Source organism: Tamandua tetradactyla, chromosome 4 (genome assembly GCF_023851605.1).
Source record: "Tamandua tetradactyla isolate mTamTet1 chromosome 4, mTamTet1.pri, whole genome shotgun sequence".
Classification (NCBI taxonomy): domain Eukaryota; kingdom Metazoa; phylum Chordata; class Mammalia; order Pilosa; family Myrmecophagidae; genus Tamandua; species Tamandua tetradactyla.
In genome coordinates, this window is record NC_135330.1 from 19,052,860 (window position 1) to 19,079,836 (window position 26,977).

The 26,977-nt window shown below is 35.7% G+C and overlaps 1 protein-coding gene across 3 annotated transcripts in view; it reads right to left on the reverse strand.

Annotated features, from left to right (window-relative positions):
• Positions 1–16,393: 16,393 nt before the first annotated feature.
• Positions 16,394–26,977, reverse strand: part of TMCO1 (transmembrane and coiled-coil domains 1) — a 62,927-nt gene continuing 52,343 nt past the window's right edge. Inside the window, exons 7-8 of one of the 3 annotated variants that reach the window (XM_077156819.1) lie at positions 19,113–19,149; positions 16,394–17,809 (exon numbers count right to left, since the gene is read on the reverse strand). In XM_077156819.1, the coding sequence (XP_077012934.1) occupies positions 17,691–17,809; positions 19,113–19,149 (156 nt within the window). In that variant the 3' untranslated portion in view covers positions 16,394–17,690. Of the gene's footprint in view, positions 17,810–19,112; positions 19,150–21,124; positions 21,830–26,977 lie in introns of those variants that run through there. The other 2 variants (XM_077156820.1, XM_077156821.1) reach the window with 2 other exon arrangements.

Below are 26,977 nucleotides of genomic sequence, written 5' to 3' on the forward strand. Positions count from 1 at the left end.
TGCTCAAATAATTGAAAATATGGCCCAGTCAAAGGAACAAACCAATAGTTCAAATGAGATACAGGAGCTGAGACAACTAATGCTAAATATACGAACAGAAATGGAAAACCTCTTCAAAAACGAAATCGATAAATTGAGGGAGGACATGAAGAAGACATGGGCTGAACATAAAGAAGAAATAGAAAAACTGAAAAAGCAAATCACAGAACTTATGGAAGTGAAGGACAAAGTAGAAAAGATAGAAAAAACAATGGATACCTACAATGATAGATTCAAAGAGACAGAAGATAGAATTAGTGATTTGGAGGATGGAACATCTGAATTCCAAAAAGAAACAGAAACTATCGGGAAAAGAATGGAAAAATTTGAACAGGGTATCAGGGAACTCAAGGACAATATGAACCGCACAAATATACGTGTTGTGGGTGTCCCAGAAGAAGAGAAGGGAAAAGGAGGAGAAAAACTAATGGAAGAAATTTTCACTGAAAATTTCCCAACTCTTATGAAAGACCTAAAATTACAGATCCAAGAAGTGCAGCGCACCCCAAAGAGATTAGACCCAAATAGGCGTTCTCCAAGACACTTACTAGTTAGAATGTCAGAGGTCAAAGAGAAAGAGAGGATCTTGAAAGCAGCAAGAGAAAAACAATCCATCACATACAAGGGAAACCCAATAAGACTATGTGTAGATTTCTCAGCAGAAACCATGGAGGCTAGAAGACAGTGGGATGATATATTTAAATTACTAAAAGAGAAAAACTGCCAACCAAGACTCCTATATCCAGCAAAATTGTCCTTCAAAAATGAGGGAGAAATTAAAACATTCTCAGACAAAAAGTCACTGAGAGAATTTGTGACCAAGAGACCAGCTCTGCAAGAAATACTAAAGGGAGCACTAGAGTCAGAACCAAAAAGACAGAAGAGAGAGGTATGGAGAAGAGTGTAGAAAGAAGGAAAGTCAGATATGATATATATATAATACAAAAGGCAAAATGGCAGAGGAAAATATTATCCAAACAGTAATAACACTAAATGTTAATGGACTGAATTCCCCAATCAAAAGACATAGATTGGCAGAATGGATTAAAAAACAGGATCCTTCTATATGCTGTCTACAGGAAACACATCTTAGACCCAAAGATAAACATAGGTTGAAAGTGAAAGGTTGGGAAAAGATATTTCATGCAAATAACAACCAGAAAATAGCAGGAGTGGCTATACTAATATCCAACAAGTTAGACTTCAAATGTAAAACAGTTAAAAGAGACAAAGAAGGACACTATATACTAATAAAAGGAACAATTAAACAAGAAGACATAACAATCATAAATATTTATGCACCGAACCAGAATGCCCCAAAATACGTGAGGAATACACTGCAAACACTGAAAAGGGAAATAGACACAAATACCATAATAGTTGGAGACTTCAATTCCCCACTCTCATCAATGGACAGAACATCTAGACAGAGGATCAATAAAGAAATAGAGAATCTGAATATTACTATAAATGAGCTAGACTTAACAGACATTTATAGGACATTACATCCCACAACAGCAGGATACACCTTTTTCTCAAGTGCTCATGGATCATTCTCAAAGATAGACCATATGCTGGGTCACAAAGCAAGTCTTAACAAATTTAAAAAGATTGAAATCATACACAACACTTTCTCGGATCATAAAGGAATGAAGTTGGAAATCAATAATAGGCGGAATGCCAGAAAATTCACAAATACGTGGAGGCTCAACAACACACTCTTAAACAACGAGTGGGTCAAAGAAGAAATTGCAAGAGAAATTAGTAAATACCTCGAGGCAAATGAAAATGAAAACACAACATATCAAAACTTATGGGATGCAGCAAAGGCAGTGCTAAGAGGGAAATTTATTTCCCTAAATGCCTATATCAGAAAAGAAGAAAAGGCAAAAATGCAGGAATTAACGGTTCAATTGGAAGAACTGGAGAAAGAACAGCAAACTAATCCCAAAGCAAGCAAAAGGAAAGAAATAACAAAGATCAGAGCAGAAATAAATGAAATTGAAAATATGAAAACAGTAGAGAAAATCAATAAGACCAGAAGTTGGTTCTATGAGAAAATCAATAAGATTGATGGGCCCCTATCAAGATTGACAAAAAGAAGAAGAGAGAGGATGCAAATAAATAAGATCAGAAATGGAAGAGGAGACATAACTACTGACCTCACAGAAATAAAGGAGGTAATAACAGGATACTATGAACAACTTTACGCTAATAAATACAACAATTTAGAGGAAATGGACGGGTTCCTGGAAAGACATGAACAACCAACTTTGACTCAAGAAGACATAGATGACCTCAACAAACCAATCACAAGTAAAGAAATTGAATTAGTCATTCAAAAGCTTCCTAAAAAGAAAAGTCCAGGACCAGATGGCTTCACATGTGAATTCTACCAAACGTTTCAGAAAGAATTAGTACCAATTCTCTTCAAACTCTTCAAAAAAATCGAAGTGGAGGGAAAACTACATAATTCATTCTATGAAGCCAACATCACCCTCATACCAAAACCAGGCAAAGATATTACAAAAAAAGAAAACTACAGACCAATCTCTCTAATGAATACAGATGCAAAAATCCTCAATAAAATTCTAGCAAATCGTATCCAACAACACATTAAAAGAATTATACATCATGACCAAGTAGGATTCATCCCAGGTATGCAAGGATGGTTCAACATAAGAAAATCAATTAATGTAATACACCATATCAACAAATCAAAGCAGAAAAATCACATGATCATCTCAATTGATGCAGAGAAGGCATTCGACAAGATTCAACATCCTTTCCTGTTGAAAACACTTCAAAAGATAGGAATACAAGGGAACTTCCTTAAAATGATAGAGGGAATATATGAAAAACACACAGCTAATATCATCCTCAATGGGGAAAAATTGAAAACTTTCCCCCTAAGATCAGGAACAAGACAAGGATGTCCACTATCACCACTATTATTCAACATTGTGTTGGAGGTTCTAGCCAGAGCAATTAGACAAGAAAAAGAAATACAAGGCATCAAAATTGGAAAGGAAGAAGTAAAACTATCACTGTTTGCAGACGATATGATACTATACGTCGAAAACCCGGAAAAATCCACAACAAAACTACTAGAGCTAATAAATGAGTACAGCAAAGTAGCAGGTTACAAGATCAACATTCAAAAATCTGTAGCATTTCTATACACTAGTAATGAACAAGCTGAGGGGGAAATCAAGAAACGAATCCCATTTACAATTGCAACTAAAAGAATAAAATACCTAGGAATAAATTTAACTAAAGAGACAAAAAAACTATATAAAGAAAACTACAAAAAACTGCTAAAAGAAATCACAGAAGACCTAAATAGATGGAAGGGCATACCGTGTTCATGGATTGGAAGACTAAATATAGTTAAGATGTCAATCCTACCTAAATTGATTTACAGATTCAATGCAATACCAATCAAAATCCCAACAACTTATTTTTCAGAAATAGAAAAACCAATAAGCAAATTTATCTGGAAGGGCAGGGTGCCCCGAATTGCTAAAAACATCTTGAGGAAAAAAAACGAAGCTGGAGGTCTCGCGCTGCCTGACTTTAAGGCATATTATGAAGCCACAGTGGTCAAAACAGCATGGTATTGGCATAAAGATAGATATATCGACCAATGGAATCGAATAGAGTGCTCAGATATAGACCCTCTCATCTATGGACATTTGATCTTTGATAAGGCAGTCAAGCCAACTCACCTGGGACAGAGCAGTCTCTTCAATAAATGGTGCCTAGAGAACTGGATATCCATATGCAAAAGAATGAAAGAAGACCCATCTCTCACACCCTATACAAAAGTTAACTCAAAATGGATCAAAGATCTAAACATTAGGTCTAAGACCATAAAACAGTTAGAGGAAAATGTAGGGAGATATCTTATGGATCTTACAACTGGAGGCGGTTTTATGGACCTTAAACCTAAAGCAAGAGCACTGAAGAAGGAAATAAATAAATGGGAACTCCTCAAAATTAAACACTTTTGTGGATCAAAGAACTTCATCAAGAAAGTAGAAAGACAGCCTACACAATGGGAGACAATATTTGGAAATGGCATATCAGATAAAGGTCTAGTATCCAGAATTTATAAAGAGATTGTTCATCTCAACAACAAAAAGACAGCCAACCCAATTACAAAATGGGAAAAAGACTTGAACAGACACCTCTCAGAAGAGGAAATACGGATGGCCAAGAAGCACATGAAGAGATGCTCAATGTCCCTGGCCATTAGAGAAATGCAAATCAAAACCACAATGAGATATCATCTCACACCCACCAGAATGGCCATTATCAACAAAACAGAAAATGACAAGTGCTGGAGAGGATGCGGAGAAAGAGGCACACTTATCCACTGTTGGTGGGAATGTCAAAGGGTGCAGCCACTGTGGAAGGCAGTTTGGCGGTTCCTCAAAAAGCTGAATATAGAATTGCCATACGACCCAGCAATACCATTGCTAGGTATCTACTCAAAGGACTTAAGGGCAAAGACACAAACGGACATTTGCACACCAATGTTTATAGCAGCATTATTTACAATTGCAAAGAGATGGAAACAGCCAAAATCTCCATCAACAGAAGAGTGGCTAAACAAACTGTGGTATATACATACGATGGAATATTATGCAGCTTTAAGACAAGATAAACTTATGAACCATGTAATAACATGGATGGACCTAGAGAATATTATGCTGAGTGAATCCAGCCAAAAACTAAAGGACAAATATTGTATGGTCCCACTGATGTGAACGGACATTCGAGAATAAACTTGAAATATGTCATTGGTAACAGAGTTCAGCAGGAGTTAGAAACAGGGTAAGACAATGGGTAATTGAAGCTGAAGGGATACAGACTGTGCAACAGGACTAGATACAAAAACTCAAAACTGGACAGCACAATAATACCTAATTGTAAAGTAATCATGTTAAAACACTGAATGAAGCTGCATCTGAGCTATAGGTTTTTGTTTTGTTTTGTTTTGTTTTGTTTTGATTTTACTATTATTACTTTTATTTTTTTCTCTATATTAACATTCTATATCTTTTTCGGTTATGTTGCTAGTTCTTCTAAACCAATGCAAATGTACTAAGAAATGATGATCATGCATCTATGTGATGATGTTAAGAATTAATGATTGCATATGTAGAATGGTATGATCTCTAAATGTTGGGTTAATTTCTTTTTTTCCGTTAATTAAAAAAAAAAAAAGAGAGAGAAGGGATAATTGGAGCTGAAGGGATACAGACTGTACAACGGGACTGGATATAAAAACTCAGAAATGGACAGCACAATACTACCCAATTGTAATGCAATTATGTTAAAACACTGAATGAAGCTGCATGTGAGGTATAGGTTTTTTGCTTTTGTTTTTTTTGTTTTTTTTTCTTTCTATTATTGTTTTAATTCTTATTCTGTTGTCTTTTTATTTCTTTTTCTAAATTGATGCAAATGTACTAAGAAATGATGAATATGCAACTATGTGATGTTATTAAGAATTACTGATTGTACATGTAGATTGGAATGATTTCTAATTGTTTTGTTAATTCTTTTTTTAATTAATAAAAAAAAAAAAAGAATTACTGATTGTACATGTAAAGGATTGGAATGATTTCTAATTGTTTTGTTAATTCTTTTTTTAATTAATAAAAAAAAAAGAAAGGAAAAAAAAATGAGGGAGAAATTAAAACATTTTCAGACAAAAAATCCCTGAGAGAATTCATGACCAAGAGACCAGCTCTGCAAGAAATACTAAAGGGAGCACTAGAGATAGATACAAAAAGACAGAAGAGAGAGGTGTGGAGAAGACTGTAGGAAGAAGGAAAATTAGATATGACATATAAAATACAAAAGGCAAAATGATAGAGGAAAGTACTACCCGAACTGTAATAACACTAAATGTTAATGGATTGAACTCCCCAATCAAATGACATAGACTGGCAGAATGGATTAAAAAATAGGATCCTTCTATATGCCGTCTACAAGAAACACATCTTAGACCCAAAGATAAACATAGGTTGAAAGTGAAAGGTTGGGAAAAGATATTTCATGCAAATAACAACCAGAAAAGAGCTATACTAATATCCAACAAATTAGACTTCAAATGTAAAACAGTTAAAAGACAAAGAAGGATACTATGTACTAATAAAAGGAACAATTAAACATGAAGACATAACAATCATAAATATTTACGCACTGAGCCAGAATGCCCCAAAATACATGAGGCAAACACTGCAAACATTGAAAGGGGAAATAGACATATCTACCGTAATAGTTGGACACTTCAATTCCCCACTCTCATCAATGGACAGAACATCCAGACAGAGGATCAATAAAGAAACAGAGAATTTGAATATTACAATAAACAAGCTAGACTTAATGGACATTACATCCCACAACAGCAGGATACACCTTTTTCTCAAGTGCTCATGGATCATTCTCAAAGATACACCATATGCTGGGTCACAAAGCAAGTCTCAACAAATTTAAAAAGATTGAAATCACACAAAACACTTTCTCAGATCATAAGGGAATGAAGTTGGAAATCAGTAATAGGCAGAGTGCCAGAAAATTCACAAATACGTGGAGACTCAACAACACACTCTTAAACAACCAGTGGGTTAAGGAAGAAATTACAAGAGAAATTAGTAAATATCTCGAGGCGAATGAAAATGAAAACACAATATATCAAAACCTATGGGACGCAGCAAAGGCAGTGCTAAGAGGGAAATTTATTGCCCTAAATGCCTATATCAGAAAAGAAGAAAGGGCAAAAATTCAGGAATTAACTGTCCACTTGGAAGAACTGGAGAAAGAACAGCAAACTAACTCCAAAGCAAGCAAAAGGAAAGAAATAACAAAGATTAGAGCAGAAATAAATGAAATTGAGAACATGAAAACAATTGAGAAAATCAATAAAACCAGAAGCTGGTTCTAAGAAAATCAATAAGATTGATGGGCCCTTAACAAGATTGACAAAAAGAAGAAGAGAGAGGATGCAAATAAATAAGATCATAAATGGAAGCGGAGACATAACCATTGACCCCACAGAAATAAAGGAGGTAATAACAGGATACTATGAACAACTTTATGCAAATAAATACAACAATGTAGATGAAATGGACAACTTCCTAGAAAGGCATGAACAACCAACTTTAACTCAGGAAGGAATAGATGACCTCAACAAACCAATCACAAGTAAAGAAATTGAATCAGTCATTAAAAAGCTTCCCAAAAAGAAAAGTCCAGGACCAGACAGCTTCACATGTGAATTCTACCAAACATTCCAGAAAGAATTAGGACCAATCCTGCTCAAACTCTTCAAAAAAATTGTGTGGAGGAAAAGCTACATAATTCATTCTATGAAGCCAAAATCACCCTCATACCAAAACCAGACAAAGATATTACAAAAAAAGAAAACTACAGACCAATTTCTCTAATGAATATAGATGCAAAAATCCTCAACAAAATTCTAGCAAATCGAATCCAGCAACACATTAAAAGAATTATACATCATGACCAAGTAGGATTCAGCCCAGGTATGCAAGGATGGTTCAACATAAGAAAATCAATTAATGTAATACACCATATCAACAAATCAAAGCAGAAAAATCACATGATCATCTCGATGCAGAGAAGGAATTTGACAAAATTCAACATCCTTTTCTGCTGAAAACACTTCAAAGGATAGGAATACAAGGGAACTCCTTAAAATGATAAAGGGAATATATGAAAAACACACAGCTAATATCATCCTCAATGGGGAAAAACTGAAAACTTTCCCCCTAAGATCAGGAACAAGACAAGGATGTCCACTATTACCACTGTTATTCAACATTGTGTTGGAAGTTCTAGCCAGAGCAATTAGACAAGAAAAAGAAATACAAGGCATCAAAATTGGAAAGGAAGAAGTAAAACTCTCACTGTTTGCAGATGATATGATACTATACGTCGAAAACCCTGAAAAATCCACAGCAAAACTACTGGAGCTAATGAATGAGTATAGCAAAGTGGCACGTTACAAGATCAACACTCAAAAATCTGTAGTGTTTCTATACAGTAGTAATGAACAATCTGAGGGGGGAATCAAGAAATGAATTCCATTTACAATTGCAACTAAAAGAATAAAATACTTAGAAATAAATTTAACTAAAGAGACAAAAGACCTATACAAAGAAAACTACAAAAAACTGTTAAAAGAAATCACAGAAGACCTAAACAGATGGAAGGGCATACTGTGTTCATGGATTGGAAGACTAAATATAGTTAAGATGTCAATTCTGCCTAAATTGATTTACAGATTCAACACAATACCAATCAAAATCCCAAGAACTTACTTTTCAGAAATAGAAAAACCAATAAGCAAATTTATCTGGAAAGGGAGGGTGCCCCGAATTGCTAAACGTATCTTAAGGAAAAAAAACGAAGCTGGAGGTCTCACGCTGCCTGATTTTAAGGCATACTATGAAGCCACAGTGGTCAAAACAGCATGGTTCTGGCATAAAGATAGATATATTGACCAATGGAATCGAATAGAGTGTTCAGATATAGACCCTCAGATCTATGGACATTTGATCTTTGATAAGGCAGTCAAGCCAACTCACCTGGGACAGAGCAGTCTCTTCAATAAATGGTGCCTAGAGAACTGGATATCCATATGCAAAAGAATGAAGGAGGACCCGTATCTCACACCCTATACAAAAGTTAACTCAAAATGGATCAAAGATCTAAACATTAGGTCTAAGACCATAAAACAGTTAGAGGAAAATGTAGGGAAATGTCTTATAAATCTTATAATTGGAGGTGGTTTTATAGACCTTACACCCAAAGCAAGAGAACTGAAGAAAGAAAGAAAGAAATGGGAACTTCTCAAAATTAAACACTTTTGTGCATCAAAGAACTTCATCAAGAAAGTAAATAGACAGCTTACACAATGGGAGACAGTATTTGGAAATGACATCAGATAAAGGTTTAGTATCCAGAATTTATAAAGAGATTGTTCAATTCAACAACAAAAAGCCAATCCAATTACAAAATGGGAAAAAGACTTGAACAGACACCTCTCAGAAGAGGAAATACGGATGGCCAAGAGGCACATGAAGAGATGCTCAATGTCCCTGGCCATTAGAGAAATGCAAATCAAAACCACAATGAGATATCATCTCACACCCACCAGAATGGCCATTATCAACAAAACAGAAAATGACAAGTGCTGGAGAGGATGTGGAGAAAGAGGCACACTTATTCACTATTGGTGGGAATGTCAAATGGTGCAACCACTGTGGAAGGCAGTTTGGCGGTTCCTCAAAAAGCTGAATATAGAATTGCCATATGACCCAGCAATACCATTGCTAGGTATCTACTCAGAAGACATAAGGGAAAAGACACAAATAGACATTTGCACAACAATGTTCATAGCAGCATTATTTACAATTACCAAGAGATGGAAACAGCCAAAATGTCCATCAACAGACGACTGGGTAAACAAACTGTGGTATATACATATGATGGAATATTATGCAGCTTTAAGACAGAATAAACTTATGAAGTATGTAACAACATGGATGGACCTTGAGAACATTATGCTGAGTGAGACTAGCCAAAAACTAAAGGACAAATACTGTATGGTCTCATTGATATGAACTGACATTAGTGAAAAAACTTGGAATGTTTCAGTGGTAACAGAGACCATCAGGAGATAGAAATAGGGTAAGACAATGGATAATTGGACCTGAAGGGATACAGACTGTGCAACAGGACTAGATACAAAAACTCAGAAATGGACAGCACAATACTACCTAACTGTAATACAATTATGTTAAAACACTGAATGAAACTGCATGTGAGAATGATAGAGGGAGGAGGGTTGGGGACATAAATGAAATCAGAAAGAAAGATAGATGTTAAAGACTGAGATGGTATAATCTAGGAATGCCTAGAGTGTATAATAATAGTGAAATGTACAAGGTACCAATTTTAAAAATGCTTTTGCATGAGGAAGAACAAAGGAATGTCATTATTGCAGGGTGCTAAAAATAGATGGTAATTAATATTTTAAAATGTCACCTACCTTATGTGTGAGACTAAAGCAAAAATGTTTGTTTCAAAATTTATATTTTGAATAGTGCATTTCCTAATATAACTTATGTAGATAGTTTGATTGAACGCCATAAGTACTTGGAATCTCAGGTAGGACATAAGATTTTGCTGGTTTGTCGAGTGATGCCCCGATGAATCCCAGAGTGATTCGATCAGTGAGTGGAAAAGTATTTGCAAAGCCCCCTTCGGGGAGTGGTAAGAACAGGGAGAAATTCAACTTCCCCAAGTTGAATTCTTGATATTCTCACAAGCAGTGTGGACAACCAAAGCTATAGGCTGAGCCCCCAGTCTTGGGGTTTGTTCATATGAAACTTAACCCCACAAAGGATAGGTCAAGTCTACTTAAAATTTAGGCCTAAGAGTCACCCCCAAGAGAGCCTCTTTTGTTGCTCAGATGTGGCCTCTCTCTCCAGTCAACATGACGAGCAGTCTCACCATCCTCCCCCTCTCTGCATTGGACATGACTCCCAGGGGTGTGGATCTTCCTGGCAACATGGGACAGAGAGCCTGGAATGAGCTAAGACTCAGCATCAAGGGATTGAGAAAAACCCTAGAATGAGCTGAGACTTAACATCAAGGGATTGAGAGAACCTTCTCAACCAAAAGGGGGAAGAGTGAAATGAGAATAAGTGTCAATGGCTGACAGATTCCAAACAGAGTCGAGAGGTTATCCTGGAGGTTATTCTTACGCATTAAGTAGCTATCACCTTGTTGTTCAAGATGTAGTGGAGAGGCTGGAGGGAACTGCCTGAAAATGTAGAGCTGTGTTCCAGTAGCCATGTTTCTTGATGATGATTGAACAATGATATAGCTTTCACAATGTGACTCTGTGATTGTGAAAACCTTGTGTCTGATGCTCCTTTTATCTACCTTGTCAACAGAAGAGTAGAACATATGGAATAAAAATAATAGGGGGAACAAATGTTAAATTTAGTTTGAAATGCTAGTGATATAGCAAGGGGTAAGGGGTATGGTATGTATAATCGTTTTTTTTTTCTGTTGTCTTATTTCTTTTTCTGTTGTCTTTTTATTTCTTTTTCTAAATCGATGTAAATGTTCTAAGAAATGATGAATATGCAACTATGTGATGATATTAAGAATTACTGATTATATATGTAGAATGGAACGATATGTTAATGTTTTTGTTAATTTTTTAATTAATAAATTAAAAAAATAAATAATAGGGGGAACAAATGTTAAAATAGGTTTGGTAGACTGAAATGCTAGTGATCAATGAAAGGGAGGGGTAAGGGGTATTGTATGTATGAATTTTTTTGTTTTCTTTTTATTTCTTTTTCTGAATTGATGCAAATGTTCTGAGAAATGATCATGATGATGAATATACAACTATGTGATGATATTGTAACTGATCATATATGTAGAATGGAATGATCAAATGGTAAGAATGTTTGTGTGTTGGCATGCTGGTATGTTTAATAAATAAAATAAAGAAAAAATATATATATATAAAGCACACGTAAGGAGTTTAGATACAAAAAAAAAAAAAGAAAAGAAAAAACCTCATTCAAAGTGCTTACGTGCTTACCTCATCAGGTACCAGAGGATTCATACCAGTGAGAAGCCGTATGGTTGCAACCAATGTCAGAAACTTTTCAGAAATAGTGCTGGCCTTAACTGATCAGAGGACTCATTCTGGTGAGAAGCCCTATGAATGTAATCAGTGTGGCAAAACTTCCAGTGATAGCTCCTGCCTGAGTAAAGAGACAATGTTCAGAATGTGGAAAGTCCTTCCAGCCGAACTGACACCTGGGTACACCAAAAGACTCTATAGCAGTCCCAGTACCACAGTGTGAGAAAATGTTGAGGAGGAACTTGTCCCTCATCTGACATCAACTTGCCCATCTTCTCTGACTCTGGAGAGAAACCTGTGGAAATCTAATGAACAATGGCCATACTATCCTGACTTGTTAGAAACCTATGCGAAGGAGGCATGCCTTCAGATTTAACTCCTCTCTGGTCAACAGAAAAGAAATCCTTCAGCTGTTTGGTGAATTGATGAATGTGAGACTTGCTTAGACCTGTTATTAAATTTATGTATTAGGGAAGCCCTTGGGAGAATATAGGGTAGTAATAAATGTGGGAAAGGCTTCAAGGATGATGTAGCCTATACAAACATGATAGTGCATACACTGGAATAAATCCTGAGAACATGAGGAAGATACTTCCTTGGAGATACCCACCTACTTCTGCATCCAAGTGATTAAACTGGGAGAAAAAAAAAACACAAAACATGAATGTCTTTGATAAGTAATTGATATGGAGAATCTTTTAACGGAGTTTTCAACTCATTTGTACATAAGCAAAATCTTTCTAGAAGCTAAACTTGTAAGTGTATTCAGATGAGAGAAGCTTTTGGCAAGAGCTCTTTCACGTCTTTTCTGTATCAGTGAAAGCATACCAGTGAGAGATCCTACACCAATCACAGAAACACAGATTTTGATGTTTGAATGTATTTCTGGACAAAGTGTCTTCCTGTGTTAAATGAGAACTCATTTCAAAACGGGCAAGTAGACAAGGAAGTTGCTTGTTAATAACCAGTGAAGTTATCCTTCTTAAGAAAGACTAATAACAAGTTTGTACTAAGATAGAAAGGACTGCTGTTGAGAAAGTAACATGTTACTTCTGTTGTTGAAAGAAAAATCAAATCATTATGTTTACATTGTCATCTCCCATTTGTTGCTCACTTAGGGTACTTCCAATTTTTTTGGTACACCTACACTGAGCCAGTTATAAACATTGTGTTGCCACAATGAAAATACTTTATATAATATGGCAGGCAACAAAAAGAAGGCACAAAATAAAAGGTTTGCTATCATTCCAGGCGTGTAAAGATGTATGCACATATGCACACAGATCCAAAAGTGGGTGAGGGAGAAATGAACATGGTGGCTTTCTTAAGTGTGCCAGTTTGGAAGTGCCCCAAAAAGCCATATTTTAATCCTGATACAATCTTCTCTAGGCAGCCATTTCTTTTAACAATAATTCAATATTGTAGGGTGGAAACTTTTGATTACATTATCTTCATAGAGATGTGGTACACCCAATTATGGGTGTGACTTTTTTTTAATGTTGGAAAATGTTTTAATTTTTTAAAATACTTTTATTGATAAACCAACATACAAACACAAACTTTCTTAACATACAAACTTCCCATACATGGTGTACAATCAATGGTTCACAATATCATCACAGAGTTGTATATTCATCGCCATGATCATGTTTTAGAACATTTGCATCACTCCAGAAAAAGAAATAAAAAGAAAAAAGAAAAAACTCGTATACCCCTCCCTTTCACTGACGACTACTATTTCCATCTTAGGTGTGATTTTAATTAGATGAGATGTGACTCCACCCATTCAAGACGGGTCTTGATTTACTAGAATCCTTTAAAGAGGAAACATTTTGGAGAAAGATCAGAGGAGATGCAGATGCTTGGAGGGCACTTGCTTCAGAGCTGGCAGAGCCAACATGAGACCCAGATGTTTGGAGATGTGGAACCCAGCAGACGTTGCCATGTGCCTTCCCATGAGATGCTGAGCAGGTCAGAGCCCAGGGTTGTGTCCCAGAGGAGATAAGCGAAGGCCCGCAGATACAAAGTGAGGAACCCTCACAGGAAACAGAGGCTGCAAGCAATGGAGCCCAGGAGCAAGGGACCAGCATATGCCAGCCATGTGCCTTCCCAGCTAAAAGAGATGTTCCAGATGGCATCAGCCTTTCTTGAATTAAGGTATCTTTCCCTGGATACTTTTGGACATTTTCTTGGCACTAGGACTGTAAACTTATAATGAATTCCCTTTATAAAAGCCATACCATTTCTGGTATATTGCATTCTGGCAGCTGTAACAAACACATTAGACATCTGGAACTGAGAGTGATTTTTTTCCTCTTTTGGAATTCAGACATTATTGCCACAATAATTTGATAATGAATAAAAAGTAAAGCCTCCCCACATCCAAAATGAGTGCTCCTAGCAGTAGACACAGCACTTCCATAGAACTAGAAATTAAAACTGCCACATGGCCACTTTGAGCTTCTCATGCCTCCGAGTTAAGAGGCAAGGAAGGGGATTACTGTTCTGTCTGGGGTGACTGATTATGACTATCAAGAGGAAATGGGACTGCAAAATACACAATGGAGGTAAAGAGTTTTCCATGAATACAGGAGATCCCTTAGGGCATCTCTTAATATGCTCTGTGATTAATGTCAATGAAAAATTACAACAACCCAATCCAGGAGGACTACCAATGACCCAGAAACTTCAGGAATGAAGGTGTGATGGTCAGGTTCATGTGTCAAGTTGGCCAAGTTGTGGTGCCCGGTTGTCTGGTGAGGCAAGTACTGGCCTGTCTGTTGCTGTGAGGACATTTCATGGACTTTAATCATGACCATGTTGGCAGCATCCACAAAGGGGAAGGTTTTCTGCAATGAGCAACGCTTAATCTAATCACTTTAATTTAATCCAAAGGCTTTTAAGGAGGATTCAGAAGAGAAAATCCCTCTTCCTGCTTCAGCCAGCCAGTCTCTCCTGAGAGCTTGTTGAGGATGCTCATTGGAGCTGCCAGCTCACGACCTGCCCTACAGATCTTGGACTCTTACATCCTCATGGTTGCATGAGACACTTTTATATAAATTTTTTATTTACAGACATTTCCTGCTGATTCTGTTTCTCTAGAGAACCCTAGCTAATACAGAAAGTCTGGGACATCCCACCTGGCAAAGAACCATGGCCAGCTGAGTTGCCTGCTGAGAGTAAAGGAAACATGGAATGTGAAGTAGGAGGTAGTGATAAATCTGCACTATGAGCACATGAGCAGTTATAGAAATGAGGACTGTCATTGTATGAATATTTCCTCCCTGTTTTGTTATGAGTGTGTTTGCATTTGTACATAAGCAAATACCTTGTTTTCTCATCATATGACATAAGTTTTATTTTCATATTATAGTATTTACAGGATATTAAGTTTAAGAGTAAATGTTACTTAAGGATTTGCACGTTATTCTGGACAGATTTATGCATTTCTAGTTGTATGCAGGACAGTTGAGTTTTATTAGACAAAATATATGTCTGTTAACATGTTCTATTTAGAAATTAAGCAGGTTTCAAGGTGATGCTTATAGCTGCCAAGTTGACAAGTGGTGGGCTGTGTGATGGTTAGGTTCTGGTGTCAACTTGGCCAGGTGCCCAGCTGTCTGGCCAGGCAAGCACTGGCCTAAACATTGTTGAGAGGAATTTTGTGGCTTGTTGATAAACCAGAAGGCTGGTTTATTAAATCATCAGTCAGTTGACTGCAGCAGTGGCTGATTACATCTATGATCAACTAAGGACATACTTCTCACAAACAAGGTTATTCAGTTAGGCTTGATCCAATCACCTGAAGACTTTCAAGGGAGAAGAGACAATTTTCACTGCTTCTTAAGCCAGCAAGCTCCTCTTGAAGTTCATTTAGACCATTCATCGGAGTTGCTAGCTTCACAGCATGCTCTATGGACTTTGGACTCTTACGTTCCCATGTTGCATGAAACGCCTTTATAAATCTCACATTTACAGCTATCTCCTATTGGTTCTGTTTCTCTAGAGAACCCCAATACACATGGTTAGATTCAGGGGCTCAAATAATGCTGTCTAGCTGCCTTTCTTCCACCTCTGCTCTACTTCCATATATTTATTGGATTCATTCTAAGGTTCTGCCATTTATCAGGAAATGTGGCTAGTGGTTCAAGTATCCATGCTTATAGCTCTTTATCCAAAAAGATGAGAGGCCCCTTCTTTCCAAGCATCCACATATCAAATGTCATTGTAGTTCCTGATTGGTTTTATTTGGTTCATGAGCTGATCATGGTACCCAATCACTGGGGTGCAGGTCAAAACACTAACTGGTTTGTTAAATACAGAACTTTTGGGAAGAAGGGACAAAGTGACCGACAGCCTTTTAGGTCCACATGAGTAGGGGAGGTATGGTTCCCTAAAGGAAAAGCAGGGTGCTGTTATCAAAAAAGAAAGAAGGAATGTTGGTGTTTTGGTTCCCTAAGCTGCTCAAAACAGAAATGGGCTGCCTTAAACAATGCAAATTTATTAGTTTATAGTTTGAGGTCAGGAAAAGATCCAGATCAAGGCACCATCAAAGTGATACTATCTTCCCAAAGACTCTGGCAATCCTTCCCTGCTCTGCAACATGGCAAGGCACATGGTGGCATCTGCTCGTTCTCCCTTGCCTTTTGGGTATTTTTTTTTTTTTTTGCAAAATTATTTGCCTTTTGCTATCAGTGTCTTGCTTCCTTGCCAAAAATATATAATTAAAAATATATGTTAAAATATATAATTTAACTATTTTAGTTTTTGAATGTCTGAAAATACTTTTATTTTGCCCCCAAACTTCTGGTTTAGCTGCATAAAATTCTAGATTGATACTTGTTTTCCCATACCACTTTGAAGATATTAATTCATATCTTCTTAACTGTTGCTATGAGAAGTTTTGATATTCCTTTAACAGTTGTTCCATTGCAAATAATGTCTTTTTTTCATGGTAGAATGCACACCTCTAAAGAGACTATCAATGAATGTATATATTTATTGCTAGACTTACTGTTCCACATTGGACTTCTAATTCCATGGACTATAGAGAAGGATCATAGTATAACTGTGCTTCTTCCTTACAAAGGAGAACGGGAGAAACTGAAAGCCATTTTAGTGAAAGGAAGCTCTACAAGTTAAACCACATATCAATACAAGCTTGCCTCCAGGAGAGATCTAAGAATGCTCTTATAAAAATGCAATCATCTACCACTGGAGGTGGAAGGAAGTGCTAAGGACTCTCATTTTTATATTCTCCTGAGTCACGACTTTCCTTTCCACTCTTGGCTTCCAATTCCTACATTAGGACACTTTCATATTTTGAGCAAAAGGCAAATATCAGTACATTAAAAACTTTATTTTAGCCTTTCTTGGACAATGCTTTCCCTTTTGTTCAGATTATTAAAAACGTGTCTATAAATATGATAAAGCAAAACTAAACAAAACAGACCTTTCCTTGTAGATGATGTAGCTAAAATTTTGCCTCTTTATTGATTTCTGGTCATATATTTGGCTTGGAGGTAAAAACACTCACTCACACTCACACACACACACACACACACACACACACACAACAAACAGCTCTGATTAAGATTACATGAACTTAATTTTTCTTCCAGATTTTCTGAAAATACTAATGGATGGCCGAGTTTCATGGTACATAGCATATAGTACAATTTTGAGAGTCGGTCCCACAGAAAATATTTGTGTAAGCAAAACAAAAAAGATGCCATTTGTTTCTCATTACATAAACATCACTTGTACTTATCTAATCAACATACTCATCATGTTTTTTGGGGAGTCATTTTCATTCTAATCATATTCAAAAGCCTAGAAAGAACTCAAAACTATAAAGTGGCCCTAGTGCTAAGGCTGCCTATAACTCTTGCTACAAAATAGTTGCCAGTCTGATTTGAGTGTCTGAAGAGAATGACAAGAATTAAAGACTTCTCCTTGATTTCAAGAGAACTTCCCAGAAGGAGGTGGAGGGCCAAGAAATCCACCTGCCTGCTTGGTGGCAGCTCGTGAAGGGGCAAGGCCGAGAATCTTCTGAATATTCTGTGAATAAAATAAGAATTGGATCTTAATATGACATACACAGAAGAAGTGTTTTACATACAGCTCATACAAAGAAAACACATACAAATTATAAGTACCATTATGACCTAAAATAGGATGACTGCTACTATCCTACTGTGTTGTTTTCAAAAAGACTTACAATGTTATGGTCATAGAACAGTAAAAGCCCTCTTATCTGTTAGGGCTTTGGTCTAACTAACCAAAGAACCTGATTTATTTTTAAGTGAAGAATTATAAAAAATAAGAGGTAATCTTTTATTTTAACATGAAGTATATAAAGCACACATTTTACCATTTTTCATAGCCCAGTTTTTTGCTTTCGGTATAGATCTTCTGACTGCAATTAGTCATTATTGCACTGCCTACAATTTTCAGTCCACAATCTTCCAACACTTTGATCATCTTCCTTGCCTCTTTTCCAGTTGTCTATTGAATTACAATTTAATTCAGTAGTATTTCTTTTTAGAAACTAATAGTAAGTCTTTCCAAACTTAAGTTCTCATAAAACAACTATTGTTTTACTCAGATTTCATCAGTGAATATAACAGTTAATTAAATATACAAACACAATAACAGGTAAAACCAGCATGAACAACATAAACAGGCTTGAGATAAACACAATTGACCCTTGAAAGGCGATGACTCAACTGGTGGGAGCAGATATACAGAAGTGCAATCATGAGGATGGTGTGATATGGTGAACAATCGACATGCTTTCAAAACAGAAAGAAAGAAGGTTTATGAACGTGGAGAGGTTAAACAGAGATCAGTGGTTAAGAGTTTATACAGTATTTTCAAAAGGAGCATCTGATTCTTCTTGCTCAATTCCTTCATTTTACATTTGAGGAACCTAAACCTTGGAAAAGTGAAATGTTTTGTTCAAAGTAACAAAGCAAAATTAAGAGAAGAGTTAGGATTAAAACCCATGCGCTCTGATTCTTAATCTAGTGGCTTCTCTTATACACAATTTTCTATGTTAAATTTTTGGTCTACAGAACAAACTCCGCTTTGTTATAGGCGAATTAACATGCATGAATTCATTTATTTAATAGTTATTCAGTACCCACTGTACATAAGGCAATGTGTGACTACCCAATACCCAGGCTTCTTTGGCTGTATATATCCCCCAGCCTCAGGAATCCTTCATCTTTAAGAATGATGATTGCTACAGATATGAATGTGTTATTTCTGAGATAACACTGTCAGAGTATAACAGAATGTTTAATTACAAAGAATACAATCTTGGGTGGGCCACTGTGGCTCAGCAGGCAGGAATGCTTGCCTGTGATGCCAGAGGACCTGGGTTCGATTCTCGGTGCCTGCCCGTGTAAAAAAAAAAAAAAAAGAATACAATCTTAATAACTCATTTAAGTTATATTTATCATAAAATATTTCATATATATGTAATCCTCAATACCATACTTCATGCTTTACTTTAAAGGAAATCTGAAATCAGGTTAAGGAGAAGAAGTAATCAGATCAGGATATCTCTTCTTAGTAAAGTTGGAGAATAGCCTGAATATGTATTATTTACATAATAAAAATAGCTCCCTCAGGTTCACCTCTAAAATACCCATTGCACAAAGCAATAAGGAGCCCAAATGATATCATGCCACTAGCTGCCAATTTCTCTGATTTAATCAGTGCATATTTACTGAGCACTTAGAATGTACCCTACAATAAAGATAGGCATTACAGGAAATTAAAGATAATATTTGAAATAATAAGACATACAGAATTGGCTGCTGATAAATACACTGATCCAGTTAACAAATACAGTAATATAGTCTAGACAAAAGATACAAGGGATTCTTGCTCAGCTATTCTGAAGAGACAGGGGTTAAAAATCAGTCTTTATGCATCCGAGCTATAGGTTTTTGTTTTGTTTTGTTTTGTTTGTTTTGTTCTTATTATTATTACTTTTATTTTTTTTTCTCTATATTAACATTCTATATCTTTTTCTGTTATACTGCTAGTTCTTCTAAACCGATGCAAATATACTAAGAAACGATGATCATGCATCTATGTGATGATGTTAAGAATTACTGATTGCATATGTAGAATGGTATGATGTCTAAAAAAAAAAAATGGTCAGCACAATACTGCCTAATTGTAATGTAATTATGTTGGAACGCTGAATGAAGCTGCATCTGATCTATAGTTTTTTTTTTGTTTGTTTTGTTTTTTTTTCTCTTATATATTTTTGTACTTTTTATTTTTATTTGTGTTTTCTCTCTGTGTTATCACTTTATTTCTTTTTCTGTTGTCGTGCTATTTCTTTCTCTAAATCGATGCATATGTACTGAGAAATGATGACCATACACCTATGTGATGATATTAAGAATTACTGATTGCATATGTAGAATGGATTGATTTCTAATGTTGTGTTAGTTAATTTTTTTAATTAATAAAAAAAAAATCAGTCTTTATCATTTTAGAGATAACAACACCAAAATAAAAACCTCTGATGACCATTAAAATACAAGTTTATGGTGATTTAAAGAAGACAAGTTAACAGAATATTAAAAAACAGAACATACTTTGAAGAAATAAGACACTGAAAAGGTAGACTGTTGACAATTTTAGTCACTAATTCAAAACATAGTAAATGATTAATGAGTGAAAGTCACTGCTCTAGATGAGAACAGCTTGAACAGCAACAACAACAACAAAAAGTGTTAAAACTGAGGCATTTTGGTAGCTTTGTGGCTGAAGTTCATGGAAATCCAGGTAGTACTATACTTTGTTTGCTTACGGTTCTTGTCACAGCCTCCCATTGGTGACATTTAATTAAATTTATCAGTGTTGTATTCCTCTAATATCTGTATTTTAATATAAATGTTAGGCATTTATTGCATGCAATTTTATCCTGTAGTGAAATTCTAAACAATATGTTTAAATTCCTATAATCTAATAAATGAAATCCAGTTTTATGCCTACTTTTCTTGGATGCAATTGTACCTGGTTCTCTGTCACTGAAATCTTTTCCTCCAAAACACAGTCGGAGATAACTGGTGGTCCCAAGATGCAAGAGGACTAGGTAAAAGACTAGAGGCTACTATTCTGTGTACAGTAGAAATAACATCCTACATTTCAATGCACCTCAAAGTGTGCAAATAGTTGTAAGGACTAGATAATAGTCTCAGTTATCCTTCCTCTAGAGATGAGAAAGCTGAGGCAAAAAGAGATTATAAATCAGAATTTGAACTGATATAACTCAAAGTACAATTTTTCTTTATTAAATTAACTCTTTGTAACATCTTTATCTTAAATGTAAAAAATCTTGTAGCAGGCCTATAAAAACATCATAATTATAAAGGCTATGCATGAGCATACCACAGAATAATACATTTGTTATACTGTAAAGTGAATAAATGCACATGCACTCTCCTTCTCTATATACAGACTATGCTATAAATACTGATAAAGGGCAAATGCCATAATTATACAAAAATGCATATAAAGACTATAACAATATAGCAAAATAAGAGCTATATTAATAGCAGTATACCCTTTTCTAATTCCCTGCCTTCCATAACTCTGAAATGTTGCTAAATAAGATAATTTAAAATAAAGACCTATTTCTGGGAGTGCTATCTCAAAGTGAAGGTCATAACGTGAGCTGAAGAATAACAACAACAATAATGGTTAACAGCTGCTGAGTACTTACTCTGTGCTAGGCAGTATTCTCAGCATTTTAAATGTATGTTCTCATTTAAATCCTCACAATAACTCAGTGATCAGCAGGCATTATTATTATTATCCTTATGTGCAGATAAGTAAAAGAAACACTAAACTGTCAAGCTATAATTCAATACTCACTGAGCACCCCATATGTAGAAGGTACTTTTGTATATATTATCTCTTCTATATCTTTCAACAATCTCATCCTTTAAATCTGACCTGACTGCTTTTCTGTAGTCTCTCAATTCTCCTCCTTGAGGTCAATTTTTCAGGCCTTCTTAATTAGCAAGATTTTGTTCAGAAAGATGCGTTTTGCTAAAAGACAGGAGTTTTAACATATTATGAAGATGACATGGAAGAAAACATAAACACAAATGCAAAATATAGTAAAATGTGGTAAGATTTTTGAAAATATAAAACAATTATTCTGAATTTCTATTCAACCTTGTATAATAGAGTAACAAATTGAAGAGTGTATGTCAGAAGGGAAAAAACAAGGGAAAATCATTTTCCTGTAACCATGCCTTCAATTGGCAGGAAACCCAGAAAAATAATCACTACAGGATTTGTGTTCCTTCCTCTTTTGCAAGGGTAAGAACTGGTGATCAAGAAAAGGAAGTTGTTGGTGGCTAATGAGATATTTTGGGAAGACCCACATCACTGGCAATAAACAACACATTCTGCTACATTTTAATGCTTAATCATTTAGCTAAAATAACTCAATTATGGCAACCCTCAGTTTGTTCTCAGTTTATCCAGCATCTGATAAATAGCATCCTCATATCCAATTAACTATAATTTCTCAAGTTCCCATAATATAATATTTACTATATGCACAAAACCGGATATAAAATCCAACCACCTCAAATCACCCCAAAAGGAACCTCAAGGGTAGGCCAAAGCGGCTCAGCAGGCAGAGTTCTTGCCTGCCATAACGGAGACCCGGGTTCAATTTCCAGTGCCTGCCCATGCTAAAAAAATAAAAGGAACTTCAAATGCTTTCTTTCAACATTCCCAGGGCTATCACATTATATCTGAATAGACTGTTGGGCAGAATGACTTAAAGATGAAATATTTACTGGAAAAAAAAATGGCAGTGCAACAATAGTATGACTGAAATATTACTGTCATAAGGTTTGGACTCCAGTACTGGCAAAGCAGGGAAGAAACAACAAGTATTATCTTTTCAATTTTCTTTCCCTTGAAAAAAGAGCTGACTTGATCAATAGTCTTCAGACATTTTAAGCCACAGAATTCTTTCTTCAAACAAAATCTTATGTGAAAACCCAATACAGTAAACAGATCAAACAGGATTGAGGACCTGAAGTCCCCTACTAAGTCCTTATGTTTTTCCCTTCACTCCCCAAGCACTCCCCAACACCGTTACCTGTGGCACATCCTAGGATGTGTCCACGTTGTTAGAAATTATATTCCATACCTTACAAAGTACAAAGCAAAATTCTGATGGGAAGATGTGCACATTAAATCTATACTAGAGTAATGCCACTTCCTTTGTAATGCTTAATGCTTAATGAATATTTTCTGTCTTAGCTGGTCCAAAAGCCTCCTTTGAAATGAAGGTCTTTTTGGCTGGGGACAGAGAGTCAAGTGACAATTTCTCTTTTCTTCTTTAAATCACATTTCCAATGAAAATTTTCCTACATCTCTTATTTAGCTACTCCTTTGAGAATTAGTCAAAGAGAATTTCAGGTTAGTACCGGAGAACGTTTTTTGTTTTTTTTTTTTAATTTGTAATTTGGCAGGTCCCAGTGAGCACCATGTGGAATGTCTAAAATTTAGAATGAAATTGCAGTCTTACTGGCTTGAAGAATCAACGGAAAGGATTCAAGACAACCACAGCCACTTAAAATTGAGAGAAAGAACAGAGATTTCAAATGCTGCCTACCACAAAGGAGACAGAGTTCAGAGTCTGAAGCCCAGCCAATTAATTGCCTGCTTAAACAAAACAAAACAAAAATCAACACTTTCCCAAAGAATAACAGAATCTAGAATCTCTATAATCTGTCATCCACAATATCTACAATATAATCCAAAATTACTAGATATACTGAGAAACAAAAAAACATGACCCATACTTGAAGGAATAGGCAACAGATAAAGACTGGTCCTGAGATGGCCCAAATGTTGTAATTAGCAAACTAGATTTTTAAAGCAAATAAATAACTGTGCCTAAGGACACAAAATAAGATATGCTCATAATAAATGAAAAAGAAATCTCAGCATGAAAATGATACCCCAAAAAGAAAGTGTGAATGTGTGTATGAGTGTATGTGCATGAGATAGACAGACTGACACAGAGAGAAAACAAATGAAAATTCTGGAACTGAAAAATATTTCTGAAAACTGAAAATCCATTGGATGGACTTAGAGTTAACACAAATTAGAGAAGGCAGAAGAGTCAGTGAACTTGGAGATAGGTGAACAGAAACAATCCTATATAAAAAAAAAAGAGAAAAAGATATTAAAGAAAAAGAAAAAGAACAGAATTAGTGTCCTGTTGGACAATACCAAAAAGACTAATATAGATACCCAGAAGAAAAAAGAATGGAGCAGAAAAAATTTTTTGACGAAATAATGCAGATTTAAATTATTCAGCAGTTAATTCAATGAAAATAAAATCGAAACAGAATAAATTTTTTAAACAGTTTCATTCACACATCATACAATCTATCCAAAGTGTACGATCAATGGCTTTTAGTGTAATCACAGTTATATATTCATCATCACAATCAATTTGAGAACATTCTCATTGTTTAAAAAAAAAAAAAAAACAAAAAAATCCTATACCTTTTCCCCTCTAATATTGATGCTTCCTTTGGTATAGTACCTTTGTTACAACTGATGAAAGATATTACAATATTACTGTTAAGTATAATCCACAGTTTGCATTAATTGCATTTTCCCTATATTACTCTATTATTAACACCTTGTAATAGTGATGTATCTTTGTTCTAGTTCATATAAGAACTTTCTTATATTTGTACAATTAACCACAATCATCTACAACAGGTTTCTCTATGTTATACAGTCCCATGTTGTATCCTCTAGCTAGATGAGCCTAGATTTCCCCTTTCAACCATACCTGGGCCTAGCCTAGACTTTCCCTTTCAACCATACACTCAGCACTGTTAATTACACTTACAGTATTGTGCTACCATCATCTCTATCCATTTCCCACCATTAGAATTAAACATTAAAAATTATGTACACTTTAAGCATTATCTTAGCAGGATAAATTTCAAAAAACAAAAACAAAAAATCTTGGTACATCATAGCTAAATTGCTAAAAACCAAACTTAAAGTGAAAATCTGAAAGCAGAGAACAGTGATACATTACCTAAAGGGTACAAAGATATGAATGACTTGCCATCAGAAACAATGGAGGCCAAATATAGGGGAAAGGTATTTTAAATTGATGAAAGGATTAAAAAAAATTCAGTCAACCCAGAATTCTATATCTAGTAAAAATATCCTTCAAAAATGAAGGTGAAATGAAGACATTTTCTGATAAATGGTTATTAAAGGAATTCACAACCAGCAGATCTGTACTACTAGAAATGCCAAAATAAACAAATGACTTAATGTTGTACTATGATGTAGACATTAAGGCAATCCTCTTCAGTGACATGCTTTGCTTTCTGTTACTTTCCACCAAACTCAATCAGACTCTACTATTACCTGTGGGTCCACTTTCCCATCTAAAATGTGAGCTCCATATGGGTAGCCTATGACTTCTTCACCTTCGTATTTTCTGCATCAGGGAAGAGTTCCCAGCACAGTATATAAACTGGAATCAATCTACAGCAATGAGAGACAACATTCTAAATAATACCTTGAACTCAGGAACTGAAACAATTCACAAAGAGAGCAGATTAAGATGGTGTCTGAATAATCTGTTCTCAGTTGGCTACCATTTTCTGAACCACACGTACTCTCTAATGGATTTGAAATAAAATACTAGAAATGAAAATATTCATCCTGTGGAACAGCTATATTGGCACTAATGAATTGAGCTCTAATCCTTAAATAAAATGACAAATTAATAATGAGATACAGGAAATGGCTGACATCTGGTCCTATCATTTTGATGACTTCAAGATATGATGACACAAGCATAATCAGAAACTCCTTTAATACATACAAATGGCATAACAAAAGTCTTTGCCCAATATGGAACTATTAAACTTTCCAGTAAAAATATCAGGAAACCCCTGATATTATCTCAAACATTAGGGAATCCCAATGCTCTCTTTGTGAATTGTTTCAGTTCCTGAGTTCAAGGTATTATTTAGATGTTGTCTCTCATTGCTGTAGATTGATTCCAGTTTATATACTGTGCTGGGAACTCTTCCCTGATGCTGAGAATACCCTTAATCTTGAGGTGTGCACTAATGAAACTTATTTTATAGCGGAGAAGGTAAGCCTATTTATAGTTATGCCAACAGTTACTTCCAGAAAACTTATTTGGTTGCTCAGATGTGGCATCTCTCTCTCTCTCTAAGTCCAACTCTGCAAGGAAAATCATTACCTTCCCCCTTATGTGGGACATGACATCCAGGGGTGAAAGTCTCCCTGACAATGTGGGACATGACTCCCAGGGATGAGCCTGGCCCTGGCACCATGGAATTGACAATGCCTTCCAGACCAAAGAGGGGAAAAGAAATGTAACAAAATAACATATCAATGCCTAAGAGACTTCAAATAGAGTCAAGAGGCTATTCTGGAGGCTACTCTTACTCAAACTTCAGCTAGATATTGCTAACTGCCATGGTTTGCTAAATCCCAGATAACACCATTCCCATTAACCCTAAAGAACATCTAGGACCCTATCTGAGATCTTATAGAAGTTTCACACACTAAGATTACTTTCCAGAAACCTACAACCTCCAGATGATTTCTAGGTCAGATAAGTCCTGAAACCCAGAGGGGTCAGCTGCTCCAAGAACATTAACTAGTTCTGTCCCCCGATCCCATACTGTCAACACCCCTTTCCAACATGAAAAATTAGAATGGGCACAGCCCAAATACCCCTAAAGATTGGGAGAGGATCAAAGAAGAAGGAGGAGTTATAGCAGAGAAGTTAGGATTTAACAAATGAGTATGACTGCTGCATCATTATACTGCTGTTTCTTTCAGCAGTGTCTTGGAGCAGCTAGAAGGAAAACTTGAAATTGCGGAACTGTAGCTGTGTCAGTTTGAAAGGATCGTGTACCCTAGAAAAACCATGTTTTAATCCTGATCCATCTGGTGCAGCCTTTTCTTTTAATCCCTATTCAGCACTGTAGGTTGGAGCTTGATTATCTCTATAGATATCTGATACACCCAACTGTGGGTCTAACCTTCGATTAGAGGGAGATGTGACTTCACCCATTCCAGGCGAGTCTTGATTAGTTTACTGGAATCCTTTAAAAGAGGAAACATTTTTGGAGAAAGCTTGAGAAC